This window comes from Microcaecilia unicolor, chromosome 8 (assembly GCF_901765095.1).
Source record: "Microcaecilia unicolor chromosome 8, aMicUni1.1, whole genome shotgun sequence".
NCBI lineage: Eukaryota > Metazoa > Chordata > Amphibia > Gymnophiona > Siphonopidae > Microcaecilia > Microcaecilia unicolor.
In genome coordinates, this window is record NC_044038.1 from 22,560,991 (window position 1) to 22,587,044 (window position 26,054).

Below are 26,054 nucleotides of genomic sequence, written 5' to 3' on the forward strand. Positions count from 1 at the left end.
ATAGTATTGTTCCACGAATCGTAAAGGAATGAATACCCTTCCTACTGAATACACTTTCTACTTAATAAAAGAAGCTAAAGAGTAGAGAGAACATGGGAGGGGCCTGGTCCGGTCCGGAGGGACTAAAGGAAAGCAAATTAGCAGGTAAGATCTAATTTCTCCTTCCTTAGCGTCCCTCCGGACCGGACCAGGATTGGACTGATGGGAAGTACCAAAGCAGTAATCTGAAGGGAGGGACCCTATGAAAACTGCAGAGAAATGCTCATGCTGCATAGGCCACCTGGCGACAACTAACATGTAGTGTGACCCAATGAGAAAAATAAAATGAAACTAGGACTAAGTTGCCAACTTATCAATGTGCACCGAGAGCACCAAAAATCGCCATAGTAAGAATAGAGCCCGCTTCTGAAGTTGTGGAATATGTTGTAATACGCTGTGGAACTGCCCTCTCAGCGAGAAGAGAAATAGACATTCTCATTTCCTTGATCCTTCGCGATATAGCGGGTTAGAAACAATGAAAGACTTTTACGCCTACTGGCTAGAAGGACAAAACCAATAAGAAAAAACCGATTGGGAAAGGTGAAAACTTTAAACTACAGCAGACCAAAAAGAAGTTACCAACCGTAGAAGTATTCCACACATAGATCTACTTGCTGCAATGGTTACTAGGAAACCCTACTTGAAGAGGAAAACTTTATAGAAAAAATTATGGCTACTAGAAAACAGAACTTTAAGAGTCTGTTCACCTAGTTGGTGGACGAAGCGGGGGGTACAGGTGCAGGACTCCTTTAAGAAACCGCTTTGACAGTGGATGCTGCATAAGCGTGCGGTTGTCAACAGTATCATGCATCACTGATAGAGCTGCCAAATGAACTCTAATGGATGAGTAAGACAGACAAGGTTTCGCAAGATGCAGAAGACATTCCAAAACATGCAAAATGGTACTGTTTGTGGAATGAAGTGGCGAGAGGAGCACCACAGAGTGAACTGTCGCCACTTTGATTCATAGGACTTTAATGTAGATTTCTGTCTGGAAGCAATTAAAACTTGAAGTACTTCCTGCGAAAATATCAAAGATGTTGCGGACCCAGTAACCACGCCATAAGTTTGAGTGACTGGGGGTCCGGATGTAGAAGGGTGCCTTGGTTCTGCGTAAACACCTAGTGAGATGACGGAAGAAACGCATAAAGAAGGTTGAAAAACCCCTGCTGGACGTTGGCATCTGTCCCTGTCTCCGTCAAGACTGTTGCTGAACGGAAGAAGCAAGAAATGTTCGTGAGCCTGAAGGCAAAAAGAGATAGCCCTGAAGTGTCGCAGTGAGGAAGTAAGGCTGAAAAAATGAGAGTCCATTCACCTACATGCAGGGTGACACAACTAAGAAAAAATGCGTACAAACTCAAGAGTATACTCTTAACTCCTCCTTGGCGGAAGACATAACCCATTGCCATGGCAAGGACCAACATAGCTCTCTCCGCCTTGTTTGTCAGTAGGGAAAACAAAATTCACCCGAAGGTAAAACGAATTGCTGAGGCCAAGCTTCTGCCAAAAAGTGTACTGCACGAAGCATCCCAATGACAGAACTACGGTTCTTGAGATAACTAGATGACACTTAAATAGCGCAATAGGATGAAGGAAAATTCCTTCTTGTGCATTAGAAAGTAAAATTGCATTCCGCAGAATAGAGTGAGGAAATGGCCGAAGGCCCAAGGTCACCAAGAAAAATATAAACTGGGATGTTTCCAGAGGAGACAAAAGACTGTGCGCCAACCTGACTAAACAAAGAGAAAATCAGAGATATCTGATGAGAGATCAAATGAGAGGCCTGGCTACAATCACCACCCAACCTAGAGACTGTAAGAAATGCAACACCCGGTGCGTGACCTGAGAACTCTGCTGATAAGACTTTCTCCAATTAGGCAGTCGTCTAGGTAAGAATGAAATGACCCTAAGAGCGCAATGAACATCCTCTTAGATCTATAAAAACGGAAGAGAGAGTACTGCTGAAAATGACCGGTTAATGCATAAGCAAAAAAAAAAAAAAAAATTAACCATTCTCTGGATCCTGAGGAGAAGAGGAAGGGTGACGAAGGACACCAGTGAAATAGGGCTACAAACTCCAACCCTATCTCTATGGCGTTCCATAGTTGGGTAAGTTCTGAATATAGAAAGTTCTGAATATAGGAGTCCCCCTATAGGAGTCCACCAGCTATGGTAGTACGCTCCGGACAGAAAAAAATTGTCCCAGTATGAACGTCTGAGACACCGGCCTGTAATTTCTTGGATCTCCCTAATCCACATACCACTAATCCACGTACCACGGTCATGCGTCCTCCCTCACTGATATGTAGATTGTAAGCTCCTCTGAGCAGGGAACGTCCCTCTCCGCTAATTTGTACAGCGCTGCGTAACCCTAGTAGCGCCCTAGAAATGTTAAGTAGTAGTAGTAGTAGTACCAGACTCACACCCAATAGATATGAATGTTGAGCTTGTTTCAGGTTAAAACACCGAACCTAGGCCCAGGGTCCCCAGTATTCTTAGTGGTGAACAGCCATGACAAATATTGTATGCATTAGTTTGCAGAATTACTGCACAGCCTTGCTTTTGGAGCAGAGATTTCTGTTCGATACTCTCGTGAGAGGTTGTTTTTTTTTTGTTTTTGTTTTTTCTTTAATGCTGTTCTGGCTGTAGAAAGGTGGACATTTGAGCTTCCCCAGAATGGCAAAACTTATGTACCTATGCCCATTAGATATGAATGCTGGACTTGATGGACTTTAGGCCTTACCCAGCATAACCATACTTATGTACCTATGGCCTAAATACACAGGAAGTGATTGAATCCCCTTCCAATTGAAAGAACACTCTGGAGTGAAGGCGCATAGAATGAAAATGAAAAAAGTGAAGTTGTGCCACAGCCACTTGGTGAAGGCAGTGTAGACAAGACTGTATCTGAATTCAAGAAAGCTTGATATAACATCAGGTCTCTAAGGAAGAGGAAGAGATAGCAGATGGTATATATAGGCATACTGGACCAAACCAGGATGTTTATAATCTGCCAATGCTGAACTGATAGAGTAGAGAAAAACACGAGTAGATGGTTTGAGGACCGTCCACTATCTTTAAGTGAAAGGATGACTTTATTCTCTAAGTGACCATATGTCCTGTAAAAACCAGAAGAAAGCTAAAATGAAATATGAGAGGCTTCAAGGCAGTTGGAAAAGAAGGGAAGACATGAATAAAGCATGCCTGCTAAGGCAGCTGAATGATTGGGAGCTTGGTAGACAGGACTGTAGCAAGTGCCGCTACCTGAATTGCCACAAAAATCAAATACCTGACATGAGAAAAGGCAAAAAATACTGTGAAAGAGGTCCTCACTGTGCTCTATCCTCACTGTGCTCTATCTACTCACACACAAATATCAAACAGTCTGACCAAATACAAAAGCAAAAGATATCGACACCAAAACATACAGGTATCTCCTAAAGGGTGACCTGACATTAAGCACATAAGGGACAAGCAAAATATTATTATAATTATTATTAACATTTGTATAGCGGTACCAGATGCCCGCAGCGCAGAACACCTCACAGAGAAAGACAATCCCTGCTCCAAAGAGCCCACATGAGTCTTTATGTAACATATAGTATAGAGAAGCAGTCATTGACCCATGGCCAGACCCTGGGCCAAAGAAGAAAAGACCCGAGGGAAATACCCGTCTGCTGCAAATCCCCAGACTACCCCAGAAACAACATCTCCGTTTCCTTCTACACTCCCGAGAAAAACAAAACCGAACCGGAGAAACGCTGCCTCGTAAAGGGAACTGCAGCTGGAGGCAAACATGGCTACCTAGCGCGCCCAAAGTAAAAGAACGAGGATCAAAGAAGAAAAAACACGGAGGACATGAAAGGAGATGCGATCGCAAACGAAGAAGCCGGAAATCGCTGCCGCTGGTAGAGGAAGCAAAAAGTTACCCTCCAGTGCCGAGCAAAAACATGCTTTAGCCTCTCCTCCGACGCTAATAGACAGCGCAGCACATCCTGAGCTTTTCAGACCAATCGGAGAAGAGCGGGCGCGCGCCGAAGCGGTTCGCGCCATTTTTTTTTTTTTTTTTTTTTATTTCAATTCACAGCTACTAAAACGCCAGAAAAAAACGGAGGAACATAATTGTGAAAATAAAAAATCGCCCTTTAAAGTCTACTTCTATTTGTTTTAACTCTTTTAAAGTACAATCCCCAAAGAGAAATATTCTCTTAAGTTTCTTTTTTTTTTTTTCTTTCGAGTTAGAAAAGACAGTGCTGAAGAGAAGTAGACTAGCACAGAGCTGCCTGCTCGTTAACAGCCTGGGTATATACATTTTTTTTTTTTTTTTTTTTAAACAGTTGAGCTTGCTCATTAAAATTGTAACTTTCTAGAGTGGCTGCCTCTCCCAAAGACATACACCTTTCTAAACAAAGGGTAGCCCTTCCCAGCTACATGTGGGAGATGGGGAGGAAGGGGGGAGGGACCCGGGGACACCCGAGTTTAACACCCCCAGAGGCTGTAAAAGAAAGGAAAAAGAAATTCCTACCTGCTCAGCGTCTAATAGAGAATTCCTAGGCACAGAAGAAGAGGTAGTATTATTGTTGTTGTAATTATGAACCTCTAAAAGAGAAAGAGATAGAGAGAGACTAAAGGGCTCACTTCCTACCTGCTGGGAGACTGAGAAAATACAGAAAATACTGAGGCTAAGGTCACATGGCCAGGGCTCCTATTGGCTCTCAAGAGTCAGAGTTTTCTCAGTCTCCACCTGCTGGTAGGCGAGCACAACCCATCAGTCCAATCCTGGTCCGGTCCGGAGGGACGCTAAGGAATGGTTCTGCGGAATCTTAGCGGAGATTGGGTGGTGACGCTGGTAATTGCGAAACAAAATGGAAGCTGGCCAGACTTCTACAGTCTATGCCCGGATTGTGACTGTATAGATACGGATGGGCTGGAGTGTAAATTTTAAGGGGCTTCGACGTTAGCTTCAAACCTTAGTACAAGGACAGTGCTGGGCAGACTTCTACAATTGTAAGCTCTGTCGAGCAGGGACTGTCTCTTCATGTTCAAGTGTACAGCACTGCGTACGTCTAGTAGCACTATAGAAATGATAAGTAGTAGTAGTACGGTCTGTGCCCTGAGAAAGGCAAGGACAAATCAAAGTATCACATACCATGTAACACATTGCCTTATCCTCTCCTCTCCCTATAAGTTCACGACCTCCACATTAATCACACCTGAGTTTGTCTTACCGATCTCTGAGTCTCTAAAATTATTAGGTGTAATTGTTGATAGACACTTAACTCTGGAGCAGCAAACGAACTCTACCACCAGACAAATGTTCTTCTCTCTTTGGAAGCTAAAACGCATAAAACCTTATTTCCCTAGGGAAGTATTTCATAGTTTAATTCAGTCACTAGTCTTTAGCCGCCTTGATTACTGTAATGGGTTATATGCAGGGTGCAAAGACATGCTTCTGAAAAAATGACAAACTGCCCAGAACACAGCTGCTAGGCTTATTTATGGTAAATCGAGGTTTGAAAGTTCAAGACCACTGCGTGAGAAACTGACTGGCTCCCTGTCAAGGACCGAACATTTAAAATTTGCGCTCTGGTGCATAAAATTCTCTATGGTGAAGCTCCTGCGTATATGGACACCCTTGTCAGCTTACCACCTCGAAACTCTCATAGATCAGCTCGCTTGTACTTAATACCCAATCTATAGTGGCCTCAAGTATAAAACCACCTACGCCTCCACCTTTTCCTATATTAGCGCACAACTGTGGAATGGTCTACCTAAATTTGTGAAAATTACCCCTGATCATCTGACCTTCAAAAAATATCTTAAGACCTTCTTATTTGGAAAAGCTTATGCTGAAGACCCGCCTCGCATCTCTTCCTATTGAATTCAATTTCTCTTTCTGCATTTCCCCACCTTTGCTATTACTCTCTAGTCTCTTTCACTTCAATGTCGTTGACTGTTTGCTGTAGAATTGATGTATGATTTCTGTAGCTTACTGTAAGCCACATTGAGCCTGCCCATGGGTGGGAAAATGTGGGACATAAATGCAATAAATAAATAAAATGAGTTTATCTTGTTGGGCAGACTGGATGGACCGTACAGGTCTTCATCTGCTGTCATTTACTATGTTACTATACAGATAATGCTACATATTTCTACTTTAGAAAAGTCATCTTACTAAGGAAACCATGCTTGTTTCTGTGTATTACTAACCTTGTAAGAAGAAATACATTGGATAAAGAAATCAAAGTAACAAGCTGGTACCATCCAGTTCCAAGCCACCAGAATGCTCCTGAAGCCGCTTTCCCTATAGGGACAAGAAAAGTCCATTAGCTGAGGATGCTAATTCACATACTAATGAAGAGGAAGCAGCAGAAGCTCATGCAAATGTTTGTTGATGCTTTGTAGAATAAACAAGATTACTGTAGCTGACAGTTCCAGATATGCATGTAAGAGCATATTAACAACATATTGCACTGTATTAAAAAACACACCTTACCAATTAAATACTACGCTCAAGTAGAATTACTTATATTTGGCTACAAAATAAATGTATTTATTTATTTATTTTTTGCAAAACATTTTCTTTTTATTGAAAAAAGGAGCACTCTTTCCTGGAATCTAAGTTAGCTAGTTCACTTGTACCGCAACCAAGACTTGTAATAACTTCTACGCCGTAGAATTTAAGAGTCACTCGATTCTCTTCTCTGCCACCTTTTTCTTAAGCTAAATAGTGATATAAGTTTTCCTGATATATAGTTTGTTTTGCCTCCATATTGTGGACTAAAGATGAGCATAAGATCATGATTTGATTTAATTATGTAGTAATTTCTTTCCTTTATACTACAATGACTAATAGTCATCTTTGCTACCTCAAGAATTGTACTTGAAATATATTGTAAATGTGTTAAAAATAAAATTAAAAAAAGAAAAAAAGGAGCAAGCCAGTCAGTTTTCTTTATATTATATGCAATATGTTATCACTTTGCAGTTAAACATATAATTTATTTGAAATGAATATTGCTTGAATTCAGGTCAGGTAGAAAATGCAAAAGCACCTGCATGCAGAGTCTAAATTGTTATCATGTACTAAAAAAGCAAAAGGCCATGCACAGCATATGCAGTGAGGAGGAATGTGGTACCATGCAAAATCAAATAACCTGGAGATGCAATGGCCAACCAAAGGAACGACAACACCTTCTTTGACATAAGCCATCCTGCCGCTCCCACACTTCGTAAGCATTGTAGTAAAAAGCAACCTATAAACAGATGAAGAACCTATAGACACACGTCCTGCAGAAATACCAACTAGTATTTGTAAAAAATGCACTGCTGAAGACCACAAAGATGAACAAATTTGACTTGGGGTTCCTTGGGGATATCTGACTACAAGGTAAACAGTTTTTCTACAGTAGCTTATAGGCTTTTTGGATAGCTTCTTACTACTGTGATACAACTCTAAAGGAATCAAAATACAATGGTGCGCCAATGACATGATGAAAACAAAAATAAAACAAAATCAGAGCAGGAAAACGTTAATACATAAGGAATTACATCTGGCTTGAAGTGCACAGTTTTTATACTTCTAATATTCATTTCAAAAGATTTTACTTTGAAGCATCACCTTAAAAAAAAACAAAAAAACAATCTTATGATTGCAAAAACAATTTTCATAATTATATGAAAAAGCACTAAAAATTTAATTTAGGGTGCTGTATGAATTTTTGCTCATATTAAAAAAGTGGTATAGAAAGATAATTTTAGTTAAGTTTTGTAATCTTAAAAAATAAATATAAGGATGTCACAGAGTCCATAGTATTTTTGTTATGGTCCCAAAAAGCCTTTTGTGAATTTGGTGCTAAAGCAATTTTTCCAAGATATGATATGTCTAAGGCAGCCCAAGGATTTTAAGATTCAAGCTTAGGTATGTATGTCACAAGGGGTAAAGAGTCAAAGAAAAAAAAAACAAACACTCTACAAATTGCACTCTTAGGAGAAGAGAAGCAACTGAAAAAGTTATAGTGTGTTAAAAAGAAGCCACTATGCTAAATTACCCCAAGACGATGGATGCTAACCAGTAACTTCCAATAAAACTAGATGAAAACAGATTTAAGAGCAGTACACACTAGTTTAACATTCTGTTGAACTCTGACATCAAAATACAGCATTGTACTGCTATCGGTTAAATGCCCCCCCACCTTTCACCCAAGTTACCCCATTGGCATCAGACAGCAACCAAAGATGAGGGATGCTACAAAGCAGATCAGTTATGGCTTTGATCGATAGCTAGCTAAGACCTATAGAGTGTTCAGTTATTGTGTGCCTCTGTTTTAAAAAAATAGATTTTCAACTGCTCAGAAGACACTAAATGACAAATCCAAAGAAATTCTGGATGGAGGTTCACATCCCCAGTATTACTGAGTTTGATGGAATATTCACTTCATCTGACTGTAACTCAGATTGTCAACATGTTATTGAATGAGACTACTAGCACCATCATTGTTTCTTCCTGCCTTTGCTAGTGTAGTTCGGGCTCGAAAACGCAAAGCCATTTGACCCAAACATAGTTGTATGCATATTAAATTACTAAGCTACAGAGTTCATTTAGATTATGCATTCATTAAAAGTACTATTTAATCCAAAATTAGCAATCATCAACACGGCACATAAAAAGATACTCTTTTTGCACACAACTTGTGTCAATGTGAGGGGCTAAAAGGAGACGCCAATAAATCAAAAAGATTTTTTTTTTTCTTTTTACTGAACTATTGCTATTTAAGGTCATTTTTAAACACTTCAAGTAAAGTAGAAATATGACTGGTTTTAGTGCCAAATCACTGGATACCAGATAATGTGGATCAGAACTGCAGGATAATTTGAGATAAAAAAAAAAAAAGCAGCCAACATGCAGATATTTTATTGTTTAAAACACTCTGGTTAGTAAAGCACAAGATCCATTTTGCACACACCGATAAACAGCAAAAAAATAAAAATAAACAAACAACAGCACATGATTCATTGGTAATGTTGATGAAGCAGAGATGGAAAACAAAAGAAAAAGGTACAAATCAACCTGCATAAGAAAGGATGTGCCAAAAGGTTCTTGCTACCCTTTTGGATCTTGAAGACTGCATATGAGTTGTTGTATGTGTTTCAAGATGTTTCTTCCCTTTACAGTCATCACCTGTTGGTTATGGTAACAAGCAATTAATGTGACAGACACAAAAAAATAAATCATGAAAAAAAATAAACAGCGAAAACATAAGTCTGGCCGCATCACAAGAGCATTTCTCTACTCAAAACACTGCTGACAAAGTCCAAGAAGAGAATATTTATAAAGATTGCTAGACGTTTAGAAAGGACCTATTCTTTAGAACGCTGATTTAATTTGAACATAGTACTAGTATATATATGAATGTATCTTCTGGTTATTAAAAAAAAATGTTGATCATGCTAACAATCATATTCTGACAACCAGCACGTCAACTCCAAAACACAGTATGACAGTGTATATCTAACACTACTATACTTACACAAAGACTCCCCAGTTATAGTGAGCTGGCCATCCTCTTTGAGAAACTCTTGTACATTCATACTTCCACAGAAATTCGAATGAGCTGCAACACACACGTGCAAAAGAAATACACAAAAAAAAAAAAAGCAAACAAAAAATCCCTTACAATAGCACCAACTTTAACCATCTATAGACAAGCAGCTTCCATATTTGCATGTAGCCTAGACAACAAGAATCCATGCTACCCGCTAAAATTTGTTTATGCATAATGCAAGTCCACCTGGACAAAGAATCAAAAATTAAATCTAAAGATTGATAAGAGAATAAACGTTTGTTTTGCTTGAAGAAGTCAAAGGAAAAAAAGGCAGATGTATAAAAAGCACACTGTCAGTCTAAATGCCTACAAACAGTTGCTAAAAGCTTTCTAAATTTTTAAGCCAGAAAAGGGCAAAAATAGAGATTTTAAAATATGACCAAAAAAGTCTGCAGGCACATGGAATGTACCATAACAGTTCCAATATAAAATGGCAGTTCAATATAAATGAATAAAAGGCTCAACAAAACCTGAATCATTATGTATTTTGACATGGAATATTGAAGTACAGCAGAGGAAGTTTAAGAAAGCAGCCCAACTCCTGGAGTGTAAGAAAACGTAAGAATCTTAGTAGGTGAAAAGGAGGAGGAAGAGGCACCGCACCAAGAGAGAATGCCCAAAAGGTTGATATTTGGTTTATGTGGGACAGAAACAAAAATCTTTTAAACATATTAAGTACCTTTAATTTCACAAAGAGGTTTCAGCAAAACCATTTGAAAAAGTTGTACAAATAGCGATGTTAAAGATGCTGCAGTGTTTTTGACCACCTGAAGACTTCTAGTCATGTAGAAAGCAATGCCTCCTATTGAAAAAGTGTGGATAAAATTATTTTCCTTGAAACACACAAAACAAACAACAAAAAAACAACCTTCAACTCACAAACACACCACCATACTGCATGTACTGAATTAGACTTGAAGATGGCCATACAAGCACATAAGGTTTAAGATATTTATATGCAGCTCATCCTCCTGCGTTGTATAATGCTTACTAGCATGAACTCCCCTACATCTTGGGCATTCAAAGATCTTACATCATGAAGGCATGATTCCAGATGGACTATGGCTGCATTTCAGAAGAGACCAAGCAATGCTGCTGTGTGTGGATAATGCACTTGGCTTTGTGTATGGGCTTAAACTTACAAAGCAGCAACAAAAACAAACATGCAATTATAAAAGCCATGAAATGGAAAGAGAAGGGCCTCTTTTCTGGAAGGAGTATTGAATACCATCTTGTAACTGGACCATGTTTAATTTGATGGCTTCCAATTTGTTATAGGTTTGCAAGAGGAGTCACAAACAAACTTAACAGTACTAAAAATCCTTAGGAACTGCAATGATTATTCGAGCGGCAGTTCTTATCAAGTTATACATAGGTCATGAGACCTGCACTGTGGTACCTGGAAAAGTGTCCTGAAAAACCTTTTGAGCATACAGAATTAAATCTTAAGCATTAAACCAATGATACTCAAAATCTCCCAGACACACACTTAGCCAGTCTGATTTTCCAGATAACCATGAAGAATACTCATGAGATATCTGCATAGGTTGGAAACTAATAGTACGCAAATCTGCCTCATGAAAAATCATTGTGGTAGCCCAGAAAACCTGACTGGTTAGATGTCTCTCCTGGAGAACCTTGAGAAACACTGCATTAGACTTAATGCCACTCAGTTTAATTATTAATCCAGACAATGTACTAAATAACAACGGCATGAAAGAGAAAGTGGAAGGCTTTTATGACTCCACGGCCATCATAAGATAGGGGAGGCACCCCTCCCATTCTTGGTAAGCCAATTTCACTGACTAGAGAAAAAAAAAAAAATTAAGTGACTTGGCCAAGATAAAAAGGATCATTAGTCGGAGAAACCTGGCTTCCCTGGTTATAACTACTAAGCTACTCTATCATTCATTATGACTAAGATGTTATATTAACTTTTTCTTTTGGGGAGGATGGCTAAGAGGAAAGTATGGGTGTAATCATCTCCCAAGTCCAAAATATACTAACCAGGGATAATTGAAAAAAAATATTATTGTCCAACATGAACACTACTTTAAATGGACATTACTTCAGAATTCAGAGGATGATGGCCTAGATAAAAATCTACCTTGGACCTGATGATCCTCATTCATACTGAGGGGGGGGGGGGGGGGGGGGGGGGGGGGGGAGATCAGTTAAGTGCTAGGTTACTAAAGCAAGTTAACACCTAGAACTGAAACTTGCAAATCACACTAGCTAATTTGGGATTTAAATATATACAAAGGCTTAATAGGAAAAATATGGAGAAGAGCCTCATTGCTGAACTACGGAACTGCAAGAATTAAGAGAAAGATGGTATCATTTTGAGCAGATGGACTGCACTTGTAATGGACTGTGGGCACAATTGGGAACAGAACTGAGAAGCTGAGTAAACTTGATGGCAGGCCATGGAGTAGCAGAGTTGCTATTAAAAGCTACAATTTCCTAGAGATCAACAGCAGAGCCCTAGGGACCTCGGCACCCAGATGTTTGGGTTGTGGCCTCATTGGTTTATGAGGCTGCTTGGAACGCTGTAGGGTTGTGGATCAGAGAGGCTGCTGCATGCTGAATCGGGTGGGAAAATGCCCAACATGTGATAAACAGAAGACAACAAACACTGACAGATCAGGAGTAATTTCCTGCAGGGGGTCAGGCTGCTGTGGCTGGTCCACACTGCTAAGGATAACTGGACATGGATCAGTTTCCCCTTTTCTGCAGCCATCTATAACTCTGTAAGACTTCTGTCTGGATTAGGCTTAAGAACAGTTAAGTATTCCTAGGGGACATGAAACCCGTATCAAACGCATCACAATGTCTGCCCAACTGAATTTAAAGAAAAATTCAAAGCCTTAAGGTTTCCTTAATTCTCATCAGTTTAAGGTGGTATTCTAATCATTCAGTATTCTCTCCCACTGAGCAGAGTCAAAATAAAACAAGCTCAACAAAAGAAAATACCTGAATAAAGCATGCTACAACGTAAAAATATTTAAGAAGTTAGTCATCTCTATTCACAATTTGATTTGGTTTTATGAAAATGCATGATTTACCTAGCCTTACATTTTCATCTATTTGACAGTAAAAACCCTAAAAATAAATGTGGAATATTTTAATATTTTATTAAAAATTATACCTTCAATTCTGGCCATAAGGTCATAGAGGTTTACAGGCTAAATATGAAAAAAAAATAACTCCACTCAAAAATAGGAAAGAGCTAAGTAATCACAATAGAATGGCCACAGAACCAAAGGCTCTAAAACACAAAAATACCAGTACAGAATATAAAGTACAAAATACAAAAGGGTCATCTCCCCCCACATCCCTAAAGATCACAGCTTGGCTCTCCAAAAGCCTGGTGACAAAACTTTAAAAGATTTAAAAACATTTCCGATCTCAAAAGGGGCAGTAACAAATTTCAGAGTGCTGGGGCCAAACAGAAAAGCTGAGCAACTTGTCTCTAATGACAATCGTTTAGTTTTTCCTGTGCGCAACTGAAGGAGCCAACAGGTTGTACAGGAAGACCAGGAGCAAACAAAAATGTACGATATGAAGGACAGTCAGTATGAAATAATTTTTCAAAGTTAGGCACAGTATTTTAAATTTAATTTGAAACCTAATCAATAACCAGTATTCTGAAGAAATAGTGATGTGGTCAAACCTTTTTGCCCTGCACAGAAAATGAATGGCTGTGTTTTGAAGGGTCTGAAGTCTTGAGATTCTGTTGACAGAGACCTGTATACACAATACTACAGTAGTCTAAATACGAAATTATGTAGTAATGAAGTCTTAAGGCGGTGTAGCGCAGCAACACCTTTATTACTTAGGAAGCTGATGGGGAAGATCAAAGTTGATACCTGATCAGAACTCCAAAGTACCTGAAAGAGTCCACTATTGGAGTTTGATGCCCAAATAGAGTGGGTGAAAGAGGACGACGATTTAAGTGACTGGAAAACCAGTATGCCATGGTTTTATCTGGTTTAAGAACTAGCTGATAAGCCTGAATCCAAGAAGTTATTGTGTCCAGACAATGATACAATGGGATCAGTAAGAGAAGTATAACAGACCAATAAAATATAATCTGCATAGAAATGCGCCAATACCGAAATCTTAAATCAGGAAGGTGAGTGGACTCAGGAAGATGGAGCAGTAATAGAAAAGAATAGAGCCCTGAAGGACACCACAGGTTAACTGGTAGAGAGAAGACACGATACAGAAACTTGAAAAGAAAGATTTCGTAAAAAGGATTAAAACAAGACCAAAACCTGATCACATACTTTTATATCCATCTATTCATCGTGAAATGAGTAGTAGTTTATCTATTAAAGCTAAAGCTGCAGAGAGAGATCGACTCACTTCATCAAGGAAAGATGTCAATCGGACTGGTTTGCCAATTGAACGGAGTTGCAAATGTTTGACAAGACCACATATGCACTCAAGGGGCACAAAGACACAATCCAAACTAAATGGGCACACGTTCCAGGAGACATTGTTTGACAAATTGATCATATGGCCAGTATGCATGATTTTGAACTGGTAATATATTCCTAAGTTTGTTATGTTCTTAACATTGATATTGGTTATAAATGGGGGGGGGGGGTGAGGAGAGAGGGATGGAAGGGGCTTATTACCAGGTAAGAGTGGCATATGTACAACTTCACATCTGATGAATCTGTTAATTTCAGTTATGATATTTGGAGTTTTTTCCTTGTTGAAAAGTAGATTGAGCATGAACATGTTTCTGTTCTGGATGTTTTCATTTGTAACAGATGTGGCAATAAAAATTATTGGAAAAAAAATGATTTCAGTGCTAGGACCCAACCTGAAACCTAATCGTCTAGGTTTCAGGAAGAACCTGCATGCCATCAACATAACTGGATAGCTGGGAAAAAGCAACTTTGACTGTTACCTTCAACAGGAATCAAGATTCAATATGTTTGTAGTTTGCAGGGTTGCTCTGATCTAAACAAGAATTATTCAGCTTGGGATAATAAATAGAAATAAAACAAAAACAGAAAAGAAAAGAAAAGATGATACTGTTTTTATTGGACTAGCTTAATACATTTTTTGATTAGCTTTCGAAGGTAACCCTTCAGATCAGAAATAAGCAAATGTTGATATATATCAGTATATATAAGTGAAACACTAAAGCATTTCAATGATGGGATTCATTTCAGAGCCTCCTTTGTCTGCAGTTTGACGACAATGCTTTGGTTATGCAGAACCACAGAGAGAAAAACATCTCATCTCTGAGCACAGGCAATGCTGCAACACCTGCAGCCCCAAATAACTTAGACACGCTTTACAATCTATCCGAGGTATACGAGAATCAAAATCCAAACAAACTAGGAGATCAGGAAAGTCAGCAGATGCCCTGCAGGAAACCCCCCACTGACCGCACTATTGCAGTGCTAGTCAAATGGGGATAGTAAACCTCTCGAACTATCAATTATCACAGCATGAGATTTCCGTACTCGCCAAAGGACTTTCATTTTGCCCCTCCAGCAAACTAGATGAAATTCAAGTATACTCAGACCTGGAAGAATTCTTTAGAAAACTCTGATTGAAGGTGCATTTCCACAAAAAAAAAAAAAAAAGACTCCCAACAGACTGGAATACAATTTTAAATAAAAACACATATTTCACCCCACACGATGGACAAAACAATAAAATTAGACAACTGAAACATAGAAAGTTTCAAGCATAGGGTGACATCACAACTTTTCAGCAAACAAAAGAAAATTCTGTACAACCTTTCTCCACCAGAAAGAGCGACCATAAAAACCTACAAAATAACCAAAACATGGTCATCAAACCTGCAGACAAAAGAGGCTCTGTGGTGATTATAGACATACAAAAATATATCGAAGGAGGACACAGACAGCTCTGAGACAACACACACTACAGGAAACTGAGGAATCCACACAAGACTATACAAAACAGCTGAAGCCTTATCAAAATACTTCCAAAGCACGTACAGCCACATCTAAAAAAAACTTCATACCAAACCATCCTTCTGTGGGTACATTCTACATGCTCATTCTACATGCTACCCAAAATCCACAAACCTGGAAACCCTGGCAGACCAATCATATCTGGTACTGGCACACTTACAGAGGAAATATCTGGCCATATAGCAGAGACTCTTAAACCCTTCATGCACAAGAGCAACAGCTTCATATAAGCTACCACAGAGTTTCTGAACAAATTAAAAAACAAACAAACATCAAGTTACCACAGGGTGCCCTTCTGGTTACAATGGATGTAGAATCACTATATAGCAACATTCCCCATGCAAATGGCATAGCTGCATGTGATAAACTCTTAAAAACATCCACCCTGGACCACCAATATTCACTGGAAACTATTACAAAATTATTCAAATTTATTCTTAGCTCTCAATTATTTCTGCTTTAACAATATCATCTATCTGCAAATCATGGGCACTGCGATGGGCACTAGGATGGCACCTGAACATGCTAACCTCTTCGTGGCAAAACTGTAAGAGATATTTTTGAATACATAGACTAAACCCCTACCAAAATATTGATGACATTTTCATGATTTGGACTAAGGGGGAAGAAACTCTAGTTCTTTCAATACAATCACATTCAAAATAGACTACTCCCCAGAAAAATAATTTTTTGGACACCACAGTTTCCATCAGCAATGGCTATATACAAACATCTATATACAGGAAACCTACAGACAGATGCAGTTACCTGCACAATTCCAGCTTCCACCCTTCACGTAAAAAAAAAAAAAAATCTACTATACACAGCCAAGTCACAATATATCATCGTATTTGCTCTGACCCAAGAGACAGAGAAAAACACCTCAAAATCCTGACTGAATTCTTCAAACAAAAAGGCTACAACCCCAAAATAATCTCCAAGGATGTTGCCTCCTCCCTTAAAATACCCAGGGAAAACCTATTGCAGTACAAAGAAAAGAAAGCCACAGAGAGACTCCCTCTTGTATTGACATACAAACTTGAGAAGAATCATAAAAGATTTACAGCCACTAATCCAGGAGGATGAACTACTGAAAGAGATATTCCCACCCCCACCAGTGCTGGCCTTCTGACAGCCACCCAACTTAAAACACAAACTAGTGAAAACCAAGCTCCCAATAGGAGAGAGAGTGGTACACATCCTTGCAATATATCCAGCTGCACACTGTGCCAACACATTTCACACGATCCCACAGTCATTCACAAAGGAAAAATATTCAACATAAAGAAATCCTTTGCATGCTCATCTTCAAAAGTGTAATATATCATTCAATGTAAAAAGTGTGAAGAAGGGTGCTATATTGGAGAAACAAGACGGATGCTAAAGACAAGATTTAATCTACGTAGACATCATATGCATCACATAAAAAATGTCAATGCCAACCAGGATGTCACCTCTGTGGGGAAGCACTTCACAAAACCAGAATACTGCAGCAATGATTTTATGGTAAGAACACTAAAACAAAACGATAAATACAATCCAGGAATGTAAGACCTTTGAAGTCAAAATTATTAAAATATTTCGACACCCAGCAGATCTGGGTTTTCTAGCCCATTATAAACCATAAAACAGTTTTATCACCCTGTTACCTACAATCCATCTCTCCCCGTCTACCCCTCTTTCTCACCTAACCCACCCCACCTTCTTCCTTTGAGGCTTTTGTGTTTCACTTATATATACTGATATTTATCAATTTTGGCTTATTTTTAATCTGAAGAAGGGTTACCAATTAAGTCCAATAAAAGGTTATTGACATTTTTTTTTCTCTGTTTTTGTTTTATTTCTACTTATTACCTTTAAAAGTGGACTAACATGGCTACCACATCATTTTACTTCAGTTTGGAAGAAATCATGATTTTTATTCCATAGGGAGAGAATAGCACTTGACTTAAGGCAAATACTAGACGTAACAGCCCGTGAATTGATAATCTGATCCAGTGAGATGGTATGGGGCCTAGATGACATGCACTGAAGTAAACATTTTAAACTTCACCTTGAGTACTGCGTTCAATTCTGGTCATCGTATCTCAGAAAGGATAGTGGAACTAGAAAAGGTTCAAAGAAGAGCAACCAAAATGATAAAAGGGGATGAACTCCTCCCATATGAAAAAAGGCTAAGAGGTTAGGGGAGATATGATTCAGGTCTACAAAATCCTGAGTGGTGTAGAACAGATAAAAGTGAATCGATTTTTTACTCTTTCAAAAAGTACAAAGACTAGGGGACACTCAATGAAGTTACAAACAAACTGGAGGAAACATTTTTTACTCAACGGATAGTTAAGCTCTGGAATTCGTTGCCAGAGGATGTGGTAACAGCGGTTAATGTATCTGGGTTAAAAAAAAAAAAAAGGTTTGGCTAAGTTCCTGGAGGAAAAGTTCATAGTCTGCTATTGAGATAGACATGGGGAAGTCACTGCTTGCCCTAAGATTGATAGCATAGAATCTTGCTACTACTTGTGACCTGGATTGGGCATTGTTGGAAACAGGATACTGGGCTATATGGACCATTGGTCTGATCCAGTATGGTTATTCTTATGTTCTTATGACAAGTGCATAATGTAATTGGCTGAAAAGAGATCCAAGATGATATACATAATGTCACTGGCTCATTAGTACAAGGTGAAGACGTAGAAAAACTATCAGTACTTAAAAGGTACAGAATTTACAGATCAAAAAGAGGAATGTAGCCTATTTTTTAATGAAAGCATTCTGCCAGAGATTCTGCACAAGGTGTAATGATTTTTGAAGAGCATTTATTAGAATTGGAAAGGTCTGTGGAAATGGAAAACAGTTCGTCAGAAGGTTTAAAAGCAGTTTTAAACAGATTACAGTAACAGTTTCTTTTTGCTAAATATAAGTTATGGAAACGACAACATTGTTTACACTTAAGCAAAACACCAGAGTGGAATGCTTTCTCCAGATTCATTCCACCCATCTCAATTGTTTCAAAAGTCTCTCCTTTTGACTAATTTCCATGCTCCATTCCAAAAAGGTAACACCATGTTGGCCAGTTTGTATCTATGCTATCCAACCAAAAGTAGTTCCACAACACATCCATTTCAGGTAACAAATCAAAGATTTGTAAAATGGCTTACATGTAGTATGCAATGTTCTCTCTAAGCAGAGTGTCAATGCTTGCTTGCTGTCCAAGGTGTGCAGTACACTTTCGCCAGATGAGGTCGGGGGAAGAATGTTGGCAAGACAATAGACTGGTTCAGATGGAACTCGGACACAACCTTTAGGGTGCATACACAGGACTACTCTTTTATGATGAAACTTCATATAAGGTGTAACCACCACTAAGGCCTGAAGCTCACTGACCCTGCGAGCAGAAGTAACAGCCACCATAAATATGACTTTCCAGGTCAAGTACTTCACATGACTGGAATCAAATGCTCAAAAGGAGCTTTCATCAGCTGGGCAAGAATGAAATTGAGGTCCTATGACAGAGGGTTTTGTCAACAGCAAACTTCTCATGAAGCAAACAACTAGAGGCTGACCAGAGATGGGCTTACCCTCTACCTGTTGATAATCAGCACTAATTGCACTGAGGTGAACCCTTGTGGAGAGGTGCAGAAGGCATTCAGGCAGGAAATAGGATCTAGGGCCTTGCCCTCACACCAGACGGCAAACCTCCTCCATTTGAAAGAACAACATTTGTTTGTTTGTTACATTTGTATCCCACATTTTCCCACCTATTTGCAGGCTCAATGTGGCTTACATAGTACCGTAGAGGAATTTGCCAATTCCAGTATGAACAAATACAAAGTGATGTTGTGGTAGAATAAGGTTCATGTGTAACACATTAGGGAATCGTAGAGAGGGAGAGTTATTATGTCAGTGGAATCTTTTCTGGAAGCCAGCAAGACCCTGGAGACAATCTCAGGAAGATGCAAGGAAGCAAATTCTAACCCTCAACATCCAGGCTGTGAGGTCCAGAGATCAGAGGTTGGGATGGAAAAAAGATCCCTCTTTCTGCATGATGAGGGTCAGAAAACACTCCAATCTCCATGGTTCTTTAGAGGATAACTCCAGAAGAAGAGGGAACCAGATCTGCCAGGGCCAATAGGGAGTGATCAAGATCATGGCCCATGGTCTCTTTTGAGTTTCAGCAAAGTCTTCCCCATAAGAGGGGTGGAAGGATTCGACGCTAGTCTGTCATGGGCCTGGAACAGAACCGAGGGACTTTGTGATTGGACTGAGTGGCAAAGAGATCCACCTAGGGGGTGCCCAACGCTAAAATCTTGTGGGCAACGCCCATGCTGAGGAGCCACTCAGTCTGTTGGCCAGGCTATTGTATTTGCCCAACAATTAAGTGGCCTTGAGGAGCATCCCATGCTGCTGCACCCAACACCACATCTGGACGGCCTACTGACACAGAGGACGTGATCTGGTGCCCTCCAGCAACCTCACTGTCTGTTTAAATAAGTAAAATTTGGTTGTTCAGCTGATCCCTGAAAGCCTTTAGAGCATTCCAGATCGCCAGGAGCTTCAGAAAGTTGATTTGGAGATCTGTTTCCTAGGCTGATCAAGCACCATGAGTGTGAAGCCCATCTAAATGAGCTCACCACCCTAGGTTGGATGCATCAGTCATCAGCACCTTTGTGAGTCATGGAATTTGGAAAGGGTTTCCAGAGTCACCGCATTGTCCACCACAGTAGGGAATGAACCAGCTCTGGTGGAACTCGGATGACATCCTCTAGGTTTCCCATGGCCTGACACCACTGGGAAGCCAGGTACACTGGGCAGTTTTCATGTAAAGACATGCCGTGGGTGTCACATGAACAGTAGAGGCCATGTGTGGGCTGTGAACTACTGAGCTACTAGCACTCAATGACAAGGGCAATAAGAGTGTCTGCTCATGACACAAGGAGAAAAGCCTGAGCTGGCTGAGTGTCTAGCTGGACTCCAATGAATTCCAGGGTAGTTTAAAATGAAGCCTAGTAGCTCTAAAACCCAAATAATCCTCCACATAGATTCCTGAGCAACGTCCTGTGATTTGTTCTTCACAAACCAGTTGTCGAGATAGGGGTACACCATGGACTCCCAGTCTGTGCAGAGACACTGCGACTACTGCAACACACTTGGTGAAAACCCTGGGAGCCAACCCAAGGACAAAAGGCAACACTGGAAACCTTCGATGACATGAAAGGAAAAACGGCTGTGGCCAAATCAAATGACTCAAAGGTGCTAAAAAAGGGAAGAGCACAAGAAAAGAAGGAAAAAATCCAGCTCAGACCTAAACATGGCCTAGTGAGAGCGGTAAAACAAAGAAAACTTAGAAAAAGGCAATTAAAAAAAAAAAAAAAAAAAAAGAGGGGAAGGCTCAAGAAGACCAAAAAAGTCTGAACCAGCTATGAGGAGTGGAACCAAACGCACCCTCTCCTCACCACAGAAATAAAAGAGAACTGCTGGTCCCGCTCTCTTGCGGAGGGCGGGAAGGCACTCACACATGCGCAGTGGAGCATGTCTCATGCTCAAAGACTTATTTTTAAGCTTATTACAAGCTCCAGACCAGCAACGCGGACTCCGCATCACTCATATGTGAGAATTATAGGCCTGCTTGCCCTCGGAGAATAAAACTTTTCACCATCTAAGAGCTTGCAGTTGCCAACAGGGGAAACAAATAGCATGAAACAGCTGGAAACAAGATATGTTAACTCTTGTACCTATAATTAATTCAGGGAAGGAAACCTCTTACTAGACTTGTGCTTCTGACTCCTGTCCCTGGAGTATACTGTTGAGGAAGCCGTGTTTGAAGCAGAATGTGCAGTAAGGACGTTCGTCCTGTCCGACAGCATACTGCAGTCATTGCACAGATACCCATTGACCATGGTTGTCTGTGTTTCTGCTGTGTTAACAGCACCATTTTGCTGACTTGCTGATGTGTCTTCACCTGTTGCAATAGAAAGAGAAATGTGAAGAATCTTCTTGGTATGCTGAAATCACCAACAGTAATCTTATGAATATTTACCTCTCATATCACCATCATCTTCATCCAGACCTAAAATAAATAAATATATTAAGTTCTTTTGATACAAAATAATGAGAATACATGGGGAATTTTTATTGTGCTAACCAGAACAGTAACCACCCACCACTACTACAGAGTTATTACTGTTAACCACAGGAGGTAGAGCATGAAAACATTATTATGAACATATAAATGGGAAGTCAGAAAGAGTCAATACTACTACATATGGTACTAAATGAAAAGCCCTGCATCTCTCTGTTTTGGAGTAATACAATGTAAGTTATCTTTGAACTCCACCATCTTAAGCAGATTGGCATACAAGATCTGCCAATTTGTCAACAGCCAGCACTCCAGCTTTCTAATCTAAATGGCTACCCACACCAGTATGAATGTTGCCAAGTAATCTGTACTAAATTGGTAAAGAAACCTCATTAACCCATTAGTGCCCATATGGGAACACTGGGCACTAATGGGTCAATGTAGAAATATATGCATACACAAATATATACCAGTTTTCTCCCCAAAGCTTGGACAATTAAAGATTTTTAATCACAATTTTTATATGACTTGATTTGAAGTTTCAATTATTTGTAACTTACATATCAATTTGTTTCAATGTTAAATTATTCTTTTTGGTGGCCATTCCCATTTTTATATATGTATTTATGATTATGTTATATGTTTTGAGTTTACAAATATTAGGTTTACTCTTATTTATGTAATCCGAGGACCCCTGATGAAGGCATTTCTTGCCAAACCATGGTCCATGTCGGGACTCTATGAAGGTCATTTGTTATTTGGATTTGAAATAAATTTTTAAAATTTCACATCTGACTCCTCCTGGGTCATCACCATTTTCTCCTCATGTCCTACATTCTGCAACAAATTCTTTTTTTCATAGTACTCTGAAGTAGAATATAGAAGTCCTTACTTATTAAGGTCTCTTTTCCCCATAAAAAGAAAACTGAAAGCAGTCTTGGTAACTCAGGCCAACAAACAAGAACAATATCTAGCACCTTCAAGAAGTCAGGATATCTTCAAACACAAGTGCCCTGCGGACATCCAAACAATGCATGCCCGACTCCTATCTGAACTACCTAAGGCAAAAAGGATGGCTAACCCAAATTATCACTCTCTCGGGGGAGGGGGGGGGGAGAGAATATGGATCCCTGCAAGACAGGGACTAATTCCCAAATCCTAGGAAAACAAAAATCGCTATCAGAACAATCACCTTAAGAAGCGTGACACAGATGCTCAAAAAGAACTGAGGCCGAAGACAAGGCCAACACCACCAGGTTCAGGTCTCATGAAGGCACAATCCTCCTGGTGGGAGGGTCAACATAATTTACTCCCCTTGAGGAACTCACCATATCAAGTGCCATTACTGATTTTCATTATACTGCCCCCTCTACAGCACAACATAAACTTGTTGAAGATTCAAGTAGCAGCTCAGAACTAGCCCTCTATCCATCCCTGCCTGCAAAAAGGCAAAGATTTCTGGAACTATTCATTTCCAATGCCACCTCAAGGCCATCACCCCAGATTCCATACCTTTGGAGGAGATCCAGTTCAGGTCACAGAAAAGGCATCTACCATGAAGGCTGCTCCTGCCTCCAGATGCTCCAAATCCTCACTCGCTGGCAAGTGCTGAAGTCACCAGAGAACAGCCCATGCCACGTAACTTCCACAGATGGCTACCTAGAGAATCCATGAAGATGTCTTCAAGGTCTGCTTAAGAGGGCCTTTACTTCCGATCCTGTGAGTTTCTGAGAACCATGAAACAAACCCCCCCCTCCAACAGGATGGTAGTCCTTCTAGCCACCATGGGAATGACCATGTTTATTTGGCATAGAGAAGAGAGTCACACTCTACTCATTTCTTAGGGCACCACTTTGAATGCAGCAGCGCTCAGATGGGCATGGAGGGGGATTGTTTTAGAGGGGCGGTCATCATGGACTACTGGCATAGCTGCCAGTAGCATGGCTGCATTTAATGCCACCTCTTCAGGTGTACTCAGTGCCCTAGGAACCACCTCACCAACGGAAGCACCAAATGCAGCTTTAAAATGGTTTTCAAAAGTGTTTTAAACTTCTTAGAAGAAAGTTCCTCTCGCACTGCCAAAGGAAATTGGTTAATACAGCTTAGCAAAAAAAAAAAAAAAAAAAAAAATCACCATTCCCCATAATGTAACTGGTCAATTTCAATATGTTATTTTACATAACTGCATTAACCAATTTCTAGTTGGTAAGCTATTGACTTTATGCGGGTGATTTGGAGGGATTTTTTTTCCCCCCAGTTGAACCATCTTTATTCCAAGATCCTCCTTGTTCAGTCCTCAAGGGCAGCAAACCAGCCAGGTTTTCAGGATATTCCCAATAAATATGCATGAGAAAGAATTGTTTGCCCACTACATCCATTATATGCAGATCTCTCTCATGCACATTCATTAGGGATATCCTGAAAACATGGTCTGCTTGCTGCCTTTGAGGATTGAACTTGAACAAGCCTAATCTAGTCAATCAACAATTAAGTTGTTGACATTTAGGGGCTCATTTTCAAAAGAGAAAAATGTCTCAAAAATAGCAATTGGACGGATTTTCAAAACTCTGACTTGAGATGTTTCTCCAAATCACAAGGAAGGGCGGGATATGAGTGTTCCCAAAATGGACATTTTTCTCCCAAATGGTTAAAAGTTAACACGTTTTGGTCTAGACCTGTTTCAATCACAACTATGTAACAAAAAGGTGCTCTAAATGACATGACCAATGAAGGGATTGAGGAACGAATCTCCCTTACTCCCCCAAGTCAATGGCATACCTAGATTAGCTGCCACCAGGACTGGTTGCCGCTATACCCCTCCCTCCCATGAAGAACCTCCCCCCCCCCCCCCCCCCCCCAAATCACATCATTCTCACCGGTCCCCTGCCCCAGAATGACTGCTCCGTTCAGCCCCTTGCTGCCTGCACCCGGGACAGACTGCCCCCACCACCCCTTGGTACACTACTGCCCCCAGTGATCTGACCTCCACCCACCCCCCCACCAAAAAGATGTGAAAGAAACAGTACATTTCAGCCTCTATGACAGTTTCAGATGTTATGGCCAGTTCTATTAGAGCAGCAAGCAGTGGTCGGTACAGTGGACTGTAGAGAAGGGGACCCAGGCTCATATCCTACTCTGATACACTTATGGTGGAAAGTGTGAGCCCTCCAAACCCCACCAAAAACCTACTGTACCTACATACAGGTGACATCTGAACTCATAAGGGCTACTGTAGTGGTATACAGCTGGATACACTAGGATACTGCCCCCACCCCACCCCCCCCCCAAAAAAAAAAAATATACATCCCAATGGCTTGTTTTTGAGCATTTTCCCCTTGGATTTCTTTTTTTCAAAAATGGTCCTAAAAGATAAGCACAAAATCGCCTTAGATGAAAAAATTTCAAGTGTTGTCAGAAAGGGCTTTTATGCCCTTAGGCAACTGAGATCAGTGAAACAATATTTGGATGATGGTGCATCGCATATATTAATTCATGCACTTGTAATTTCCCGGTTGGATGATGCAAATGTGGTATTCTGCAAGAATTACTCAGATTAAATTTAAAGAGGCTTCAAACACTACAAAATATGGCCATTAGGTTGTTTGGTAATCTTAAAAAATATGATCACAAATTCACCTTTATATAAATGTTATCATTGGTTGTCAGTAACACAAAGAATTAAGTTTAAGGTGTTAAAATTGGTACATATTATAATCATTGTCAGCCTTCTTATCTGTATGCATTCTTCCGTATATTCCAAGCAGGATGTTAAGGCATGGAATGCTCCTGACTTGTTAAACTAGAGGGGTCTTTTACTAAAGGTTTGCTCGAGTTAACTGCAAGAGAGCCTATAAGAATAAAATGGGACCTGCTGCAGATAAATCAAGCTAACCTTTAGTAAAAGGCCCCTAGATTTTTAAGGGAGTGGGACCCATAAGAGGGTTTTTTTTTTTTTTCTTTTCTTAATTTAGCACCATATTGCCTAAAGAAATTCGAGAGGAAGTAAAGTTAAAAACTACTTATTCAGGCTTATGGAAGTTGACTGGCTATGTTGGAAGATGACCAGCAAATCTGTATAACATACAGTGGTGGAAATAAGTATTTGATCCCTTGCTGATTTTGTAAGTTTGCCCACTGACAAAGACATGAGCAGCCCATAATTGAAGGGTAGGTTATTGGTAACAGTGAGAGATAGCACATCACAAATTAAATCCGGAAAATCACATTGTGGAAAGTATATGAATTTATTTGCATTCTGCAGAGGGAAATAAGTATTTAATCCCTCTGGCAAACAAGACCTAATACTTGGTGGCAAAACCCTTGTTGGCAAGCACAGCGGTCAGACGTCTTCTGTAGTTGATGATGAGGTTT

The 26,054-nt window shown here is 39.9% G+C and overlaps 1 protein-coding gene across 8 annotated transcripts in view; it reads right to left on the reverse strand.

Moving 5' to 3' along the window:
• SUN1 (Sad1 and UNC84 domain containing 1) overlaps positions 1–26,054 on the reverse strand; it is a 152,971-nt gene that overhangs the window by 51,551 nt on the left and 75,366 nt on the right. For 5 of the 8 annotated variants that reach the window (XM_030212205.1, XM_030212203.1, XM_030212200.1 and 2 more), the window contains 7 exons: positions 21,645–21,674; positions 21,372–21,566; positions 10,324–10,446; positions 9,570–9,653; positions 9,110–9,220; positions 7,197–7,295; positions 6,250–6,343 (listed from right to left, as the gene is read on the reverse strand). In XM_030212205.1, the coding sequence (XP_030068065.1) occupies positions 6,250–6,343; positions 7,197–7,295; positions 9,110–9,220; positions 9,570–9,653; positions 10,324–10,446; positions 21,372–21,566; positions 21,645–21,674 (736 nt within the window). The remainder of the gene's footprint in view (positions 1–6,249; positions 6,344–7,196; positions 7,296–9,109; positions 9,221–9,569; positions 9,654–10,323; positions 10,447–21,371; positions 21,567–21,644; positions 21,675–26,054) is intronic. The other 3 variants (XM_030212201.1, XM_030212202.1, XM_030212206.1) reach the window with 3 other exon arrangements.